We start from the raw sequence: 8931 nt of genomic DNA, 5'->3' as shown, positions 1-8931 counted from the left end.
TAGAATGGTCGTACCTACTTACGATGTCGTGTTTTTCCAGACATTTGTATTTCATTAATTTACATTGTGCCATATCCGTGAAGCAACGTTAAGCATTCGATCGACATATTAATTCAATGGACGACATCAATCGCTACGCGGTTACCATTTGTGGCATATACCTTCTTATGGCCTGCCCTTTACGTTGAGGTATTTCTGCTACTTAATTCACTAGTCATTTTGTCTACTCGCTTTTAGTATAACTTTATCTTGAGATCCAGAATCTTTTTATTGCTTTTCTAGTTGTTTATAAAAATATCCCAAGTTCAGTCAGCTACACGGAATAAACAGTTATGTTAAATTTACAGATACTTTGTAAAATTTACAGAGATATGTGTTAAATTTACAGAGATATGTGTTAAATTTACAGATTTCTCTGTAAATTTTACAAATTATCTGTAAATTTAACATACCTGTTTTTTGCGTGTACATACGTATAGCAATGTGCCAAAGAGAATTACTAAAGACTCATCACCTCACTTTGTGTGGTAGGGCAAAGTGGATCATTCCAGATCTAGGGCAGAACCCCACTGAGGAAGTGAGGAGCCTTACAGTAAACCGCAGACAAATAACACTAGACCCAACTCATATCATAGTGTTATGTTCCTGCCGGCGAGTAAGGTAGCCAGAGCTCAACGAGGGTGCGGCAACGCGCATGTAACACCTCTGGAGTTGCAGACGTCCATAGGCTACGGAGAAAGCTTACCATCAGGCAGGCCGTATTCATGTTTGCCACCGACGTAGTGTAAAAAAATACTTCTGGAAAATCTCATAATTTTTTATGGGAGATGAAACTTTCCATTTCCGAAATGAAAGTTTCCTCTGTGTCCAAGAACTTTACTAAATTTTTGATAATCGCAGATCTCTCTGGTGTGGTTGACCAGACACGATTGTTTAAGCTTTATGAATCATTTTAGAAGACGCTACCATAATGAGGCTTAGCTCTTAATAGTTTATAAATAATGCTGATCATCTTCACTCTATTCTAGGTCGCAATATTAACGTAATGCTGGTATTTTTCCGTATTAGTCATGTATGGATTGACTCTTGACCCTTACCGTGTTAGGCTTGTACGATTAGTCGAAGGGCTAGGCGAGGGCTTTAACATTACTATGAAATATAATGACAGATTGAAGCTGGCAGCTGATAGGTAAAATTCTTGCCAAATAAAAACTCAAAAAAAAAAGCTTGCGATGCAACTCGCCGGCCCGTACCATCTATATGGCCCGAACAAGACTTGGATCTGCAAGCGAAGAACACAACCCTAAATAATTGTCCAGTTTGTTAAACGGCCAGGAGGCTAGGTAGGTGGGTAGGAACCCTAGTCAGTAGTAACCCTGCCTACGCAGCAGCAGGTCCCGAGTTCGAATCCTGGTAAGAGCATTTGTGTGGTCATTGCGAATATTTATTCCTGGGTTGTGGAGGTTATCTATGTATTCAAGTATGTATATCGTCGCTTACTGTCCATAAGTACAAGCTTTGCTTAGTTTGGGGCTAGGTCGATCTGCGTAAGATTGTCCCCAAAATATTTATTTATTGTTGCAGAGCTATGCGTGAAAGCCATGAACAGTTTAGCACGCTCGGGCCTTATAACAATGGATGAGGCCAGCTGCATAGAATCCACTGAAGCTGGTCGCTTGATGTCCTTGTTTTACATGGACGTGGAAACCATGAAGAATATTATGAAGGTCAGTAGACAGCTGAGAGATGATGACATGATGAAAGGTGAACACAGCTTGCTACTTCGTGGCCAGGGCCAAGAGCTAAGAGAGGCCAAGGACGCCCTAGAGATCGTTGGGTTACAGATATTTAAAAAAGTGCCGGAGAAGACTGGATACAGAAAGCTCGTTCAAGTCCAACTTGAAAACTGTTGGAGGAGGCCTTTACCCGACAGGGGCCTTAATTACCTTTAATAAAATTGCCATTTATTATGTATTAGTTAAGGTAGATTAAGGATGAAAATAAAGGCTTAATAAATAAATAAGTAGACAGCGCGTTGTAATATTTATACAAAGCGAAGCGTGTGCATGCACGGCACCAACATTTTAGGACACGTGCACGTGCACGTCTTCGCACACGTAGCCGGAGTGCGCTGGCCTTTATTCTTTACCTCTTGATCGCCTTTATTTCATCATACCTTCATGTCTATTCCATCATCAAACATTCCATTCATTTGTTTCTTGGGCGGCCTCTTTACGTACATTTCAATTCATTATGATTGGGAATGTTTTGCGTTAAAACATTGCTTCAGTTCAGTCAGATAGAGTTCTCTAAATGATTAAAAACAGACGGAAAGAAAATATAAGTAATCAAACTTATTTACTATGCTTTGATAACAAATAGGAATTATCCGAATGCACCTTCCTTACTACCTATGCGACATACAGTAACGTAGGTAAACCTGCTCGTTGTTTAAAAAGACTGCCTTCTTTCTTCTTCATTTGAGAAAAATGTAGTTATTTTCGCCTTTTATCCCCTACAGATCGAAGGCTCAGAAACACTCGAACGCCTCCTGTGGATTGTCTGCGAAAGCCACGAACTTGCGGACATGCACCTCCGCGTAGACGAGCGGAGGTGTCTTAACCTATTAAACAGGAATAACAAGGCACCAACAATCCGATTCCCTATGAAGGGAAAAATAAGTACTAGACAAATGAAGCTGAATTGGTAAGTTACTTAGTGGATTGGTATTAGTATACCTACTTTAGGCACAAACTGAAATAGATGTCATATACTAAAAAAAAGGGCCCATAGCCATCCAGTGGAGGAAGCCGCATTCGAACTTCGAACGAATTCAATCTTCAGCTTAGGCGCCTAAGCTCCTCTAGGCCAGGTCATTACAGCGGTACCCGTTCCAATTTCCGAAGCATGTGCAATTTTAGAAAGACTAGGTGTATTTTGCCTAAGTCTAAAGCTAAACTAAATATATTGATTTGTTCTCAATTTGTGTCTGTGGCCCGTGGTGTGATATATGGCCCATATACATAGTACAAGCTTTGCTTAGTTCGGGGCTAGGTCGATCTGCGTCAGATTGTCCCCAAAATATTTATGCCCATGGCCATCCAGTGGCGGAAGCCGCATTCGAACTTCGAACGAATTCAATCTGCAGCTTAGGCGCCTAAGCTCCTCTAGGCCAGCCGATTACAGCGGTACCCGTCCCAATTTCTCAAGTATGTGCAATTTTAGCTTTAGACTAGGTGTATTTTGCCTACGTCTAAAGCTAAGCTAAATATTTTGATTTGTTCTCAATTTGTGATTTAACCCTTCTTTTTACCTATAATAATATAGTCTTCATATGAATTTTGTAGCATCATCCAGGCTACTTTAGGATGTCTGCCCATTCCCGAACCAGCGTTGAACCAAGAAGCTTTAAAAGTCATGAGAACGGCATCCAGGGTTTGCAAATGTTAGTATTTTGCCTCGTAAAATATACTATCTCAGACTTTCCTTTGGATTCTTCAATATTTATAACTTACCAATAAAAATCTTAATAAAATTCTCAGGTTTAGTGAAATACGTAACACGTCCAGAACTTCCCCCACAACCTCAGACATTCTCAGCCGTGTTGAACTCGATCATACTATCTAAATGCATCGAAGCACATCTGTGGGAGAATTCCCCTTACGTCAGCAAGCAGCTGAAAGGCATTGGACCTACGTTCAGTACGCTCTTGGCCAGTGCTGGAGTAACAAGTTTTATGCTGTTGGAGGAAAGTCATCCTAGAGACTTGGAAAGGGTATGTCATCATGATATCAGACGACGTTCACAGACGTTAAAAGACGTTCACAGTTGGCCATAGGGCATTAGAATATCATACCGGTGGGTGGTGAAATTATAACTAAAACCTCTAGTTACTAGAGTCTAGTAATCTAGTAGGTAATTAGTATAAAAAGGTACCTACTTAAGGTCTTTATTTTCAGATAATGAACAAAGGTCCACCAGCCGGAAACATAATACGAAAGCAAGTCAGCCTCCTACCGAAATATCAATTAACCGTAACACCAATCGACGCCCGATCAGTAACCATCCATCTGATGTTGCTAAATCACAATCATCTGTCTGAGAACATGGACCAGCTTACTGCGGGGGACAGCCATAAGAGTTACTTGATCGTTGGGGATTCGGAGAATTATCTGTTGTTGCTGACTCAATTCACGTGAGTTTGTACGTTCTATAAGAGTTTAGGTGACCAGTCAAGTAGGTAAGCATCCAACTGATATTTCTGAATCACATTCCTTTGTCTCACAACATGAAACTACTTTCCACTGAGAACAGCCACAAGAGTTATCCAGGCGTTGGGGACTCGGAGAATCATATATTATGTTGTAGCTGACTAAATCCACGTAAGACTGTATTTTCTGTAAGATGAAGAGTTCAGGAAAAAAGCGGCCGGTTGGTAATCATCCAACTGATTCTACTAAACCACGCACATTTGTCTTAGAACATTAGACCAACTTACTATGAAAGACAGCCACTAGAGCTCCTACTAGTCTTAGTCCTAGTAGTCTTTTGAGATTCGGCAAATCATCTGTTTTGCTGACTTTGTAACCATAGAACTGATGCTGCCGAACCTGACTCAATTGTTTTTTTTTTTCTAGTGATAAGGACTTCATAAGCGTCTATGATGGAACAATGAAATACGAAGTTACAAGAAAACTCCAAAATGAACATAAAATATTGATCCACTGCGTGAGTTCTGTTATTGGTAAGAAATATTATTACATCTTAATTGCAGCGATGTAAGTTAAATTTAACTCAATAATGACTACACGTTTTTCTTACAATAGTTGGCATCGACGTGCAAGCTGATTATTTATTTCTTGATTTGGAATCGCAAGCACCACGTGAAATTGACCATGCTCTTTGGCCTAATTTAAACACATCCAGGCCAAATATTTCAATAAGGCAAACTGCCATAACAGATGTATATAAAGAAAGAAAGCGGAAGAACGATTCTGACATTACACAATGTAAAGAAAAAAAGAAACGTGATTACACTTTGACACAAAAACTTAATGCACTAAAAGAGTCGTTTTGTAAAACTTCGAAGATATTGAAAACGGATATAGATAAATCAGTAGAAATGTCGAATAAAGTTATACATGACCTACTGGACAGCAAAAATAGGCCCCGATTTCCAGAGAATAGCCAAATAACCATTGAAGCGGCTGATGAATTTCCTACAGTTGATCTCACAAAAGGCATTATAGATAGTTCAAATAATAGACCCAGCTTTCCAGAAAACAGTCCAGCAGTGAAGTATCCAACTGTAGATCTCACTAAAAATGTAATAGCCGACCAATTGGAAGAAATTACAATCAATGACAACGATGATTACATAGATGATTTACAGATTGACAGTATATTGAGCAAGATAGAATCTGAAATTTCAGCAAATGATCCTATTTCTAATAATATGCAATATAATAATGTCCTTGAGACTAATATTCCGACGCAGTCCAATATACACTTTAATGCTAAACCAATGCCGGAAGCTCAAAAAGTGGAACTCAAATATAGGAATATGAATAACACACAAAATTTGGCAAATAAATCCAGCCGATGTGCTAGAGACTTGAATAAACGTAAAAAAATTAAATCCAATTTCAGTTTCATGGATAAAATAGAAAATAAAGCGAATACTGCTGAGGACAGCATTGAAAAAAATATTGACAAAAGCATTGATAGTGGATTTTCTGATGCAATTAAATCTCAAATAAATAAGTTTTTACAGCGGGCACAAAATACAACTAAACCTAAAATACCAGTAATAGATGATCTGCTTGATAATTCAATGGCCCAAGAAATACCAGAAGTAGTTGACGGTTATAGACAAGAAAATACTAACACTACTTGCAGCAAATCAAACAATGAGGTACAATATGGCGAAATTAAAATTCAGGCTAAAGTCATGCCACATGATGTTGATAAACATGAACAACCTGATGTAAATGATGAAAACTATGACTTCGATGAAAATCTCGACTTGCCAGAAGTAAATTTAAAGACTGTACAAATTATAAAATCCAATCAATATGAACAAAAACATGATCAAAACTTCGACAGTACAACTGTAGAATATGACAAAATGGATATGAGTGACAATCTACAAGAAACTAATAAGCCTGACGATAGTAATGATTTTCACGCAATATATCCAACTGTGCCGCTAAATACTAACTTGAAACATAATCCCATTACAAACCAAAACCTTGCGCTTAGTTCTAACATTACGAGGGATAATAGCATACCAGTCAATTTATTGCAAACTACGGGAATGAATGAATCAGAAGAAGAAAATTTTAACTCAGAAAAAGAAAATTTTCACCCTTTGCTAACTTTAGAACTGAATCAATATGCAGAAAACCAAGCACATACTATCAGCATTGGTTTAAATGAATCTGATCAAAAAAGTATTACATATAAGAAAACTGGCATCCAAGAAAACAAAACAATTGAAGAAAGAAAAAGTTGTAATCTAAGCCGTGATATGGTTACGCCGTTACATAAAAACTTGGAACTCAATCCAGTTACACTTAATCACGATAGTCCTATGAAAATTGTTCCTAAACGATGGGAGTTTACATTAAATAAACATTTACCAATTCAGACATTGGAAACTGTATCTAACAAAACTGCTCCTGTGGGGTTGCCAGATGTTAGTGACAAGATTTTGGCAACTTATAAACCCATAGAACTTAATAATTTTGAGCAAAAGATTATGACTAGTAATCGAATGGACATGCAAAATAATATACAAAAAAGTAATACACCTAGCCAGAGGATTGATTATGACCAAACTCCACAGCTGATCAGGACTTGGAACACAATTACACATTCTAACGAAAGTCTGAAAAACATAGCATATGATATTTCTAACGTTAATTCGTTAGAAACTATTACCAAACCAAATGTTTCCAATAATGCTCTGATACCATATAATCACAGTGTTGAAACTATCGGGGAAAGTCATAGTCAACGACCAACCAAGCTGAAATCTTTTATAACATATTCTGATTATCAAAATGAATTTGGTCAAGATATCAATGATTTGCTTGCTGGCAGAATAATGAACCAAAATAATCATCAAAGTGGTCCATCAGACTATGGCGCAACTAACGCCAATCTGGTTTTAACAGACCAAATGAGACCTATAGATCCTAGTAACGATTTAGTAAGTAGATTTAATATGAAACCTATGAGGAGTAACGAAAATTTGACGAGGAATATCAATCGATCTTGTGATTTTTACAATGTCCCAAGCATAGGTAATAAAAATTCATGCCCTTCGGATACAAAACAAGTTAAGCAAGAAAAGCATGAAGATTCAAACAATCACAACGAAACCTACTTTAAACGATTCTCTTACACTGCAACAAAAGTAGATGTCTGCACAAAGAAATATGCTCCCGACCATGAACTCCGAATTACAAGAAAACTAAAGTTAAATGTAGATGTAACAGAAATAATGAAACAGAACAATACCAATCAAACCAATGAAGGATATAATGGTAATACTTATAAAGAACACGATGACATGAAACCTAAACAAAACAATGACAATGTATGCGAAAATGTCACTACAGAAGATATGACTAATAAAAATTACGTCATTGTAAACAATAAACCTGATCTAAATGAAAATAGTAACGCAAGAAAGAGTATACAAGAAAGTATCAAAGATAAACCAAAGTATTCAGCAACAAATAACAGTATAGGGAACATTTTACAAAAATATAGTCAAAAATTGGTGTAAGTACTAACTACAATTAACGAGACAACCGTTGATTTGTCTACCATGCATTTGTTTATTAATCATATCTCATACCTATGTTATGTTAGTTTATTGATTTTGTTTTCAGCAAACCTGAAACGCCTACACCATCTTCTAGCAAGCTTAATAATACAGCTGACACCACCAGCGCTAAAACTATTGAGCACACCGTACCCAAATCCAGAAAACCATTTAAAATTACCGATATTAATGGAGTAGAGATGCCTATATCTCTCGATTTGACATACAGCAATAAACCAGTTGTTAATAGTCAGATCGAATCTGTTGCAACAGCTAAAAGAATCAAAGATGAAACCAAAGAAAATTTACAATTGTATAAGTCAGAAGATATTAATGTGGCCCCTAAAACTAACTACAACAATAAAACAGTTGACTACAATCAATCTTTCGAATCACCTATTTCGGTGCACAGTTTAAAATTAGACTCAATAGAAGATATAAAGAACGAAAATATATTCAACGCCAAACAAGATATGAAAGACGAAAGTATGTTTAATCCAAAATTACTATTACAATACTGTACTGAAAGTAATGAGGACACGAATGTAATAGCTCCGCCAGCTGGTTTTAGAGATAATTCGCCAGTTCATTCATCTATAGCTAGTCAAGAAATTACAGACTTTTACAACAATGATGATCAAATGGAAAATATGGAAGATAAATTCAATAGTGCGGGGGATTTGCAATTTCCTAAAGAAATGGAAACATGGTGTTTATCCAAAGATGACGAAACATATGAGTCACCAATGCGATCGGCTCCTTGGGTCATTTCACAACGGGCACATACTAATTTAGGTGCAAGACGCGATAAGTTGTGCCAGTTCAAGTTTGTAAGGAAAAAGACGTATAGGCCTTAAATGAAAGTGATTTGAATGATTTGAAATAAAAGTTCTTAAAACTATTTGTCTTTTTATTTTGAGCTATTGTCGAAAATGCAGGTTTCGCCAAACTTCAATTCAATCATATTTTTATTTAATATTTATAGTGAGTATTACTGCAATATCTTCTGCCGCCAGAGTGCAGCACTAGCACCTTTCCTACATCATAGAGTAACTTGTACATACTGTGCCTTAAACTGGTTTTTGACAAGTTTTAAC

At 37.0% G+C, this 8931-nt stretch overlaps 1 protein-coding gene across 3 annotated transcripts; it reads left to right on the top strand.

Annotated features, from left to right (window-relative positions):
* Positions 1–1422: 1422 nt before the first annotated feature.
* LOC133523982 (probable ATP-dependent DNA helicase HFM1) lies at positions 1423–8703 on the top strand. 3 transcript variants are annotated; one of them, XM_061859732.1, is made up of 8 exons: positions 1423–1727; positions 2522–2706; positions 3348–3445; positions 3543–3775; positions 3960–4195; positions 4638–4744; positions 4827–7791; positions 7902–8703. In XM_061859732.1, exons 1-8 carry the CDS (start codon positions 1602–1604, stop codon positions 8689–8691), a joined length of 4740 nt encoding a protein of 1579 aa, XP_061715716.1. In that variant the 5' UTR covers positions 1423–1601; the 3' UTR covers positions 8692–8703. The 3 variants fall into 3 exon arrangements, with proteins under 3 accessions (XP_061715716.1, XP_061715718.1, XP_061715717.1); XM_061859734.1 differs by lacking the exon at positions 4827–7791 and having other exon boundaries at positions 7902–8171; XM_061859733.1 differs by lacking the exons at positions 1423–1727; positions 3348–3445 and having other exon boundaries at positions 2594–2706.
* The last annotated feature ends 228 nt before the right edge of the window (positions 8704–8931 follow it).

Source organism: Cydia pomonella, chromosome 13 (genome assembly GCF_033807575.1).
Source record: "Cydia pomonella isolate Wapato2018A chromosome 13, ilCydPomo1, whole genome shotgun sequence".
NCBI lineage: Eukaryota > Metazoa > Arthropoda > Insecta > Lepidoptera > Tortricidae > Cydia > Cydia pomonella.
Note: the sequence above shows the minus strand (reverse complement) of the source record. Positions and strands in the feature narration are given on the sequence as shown.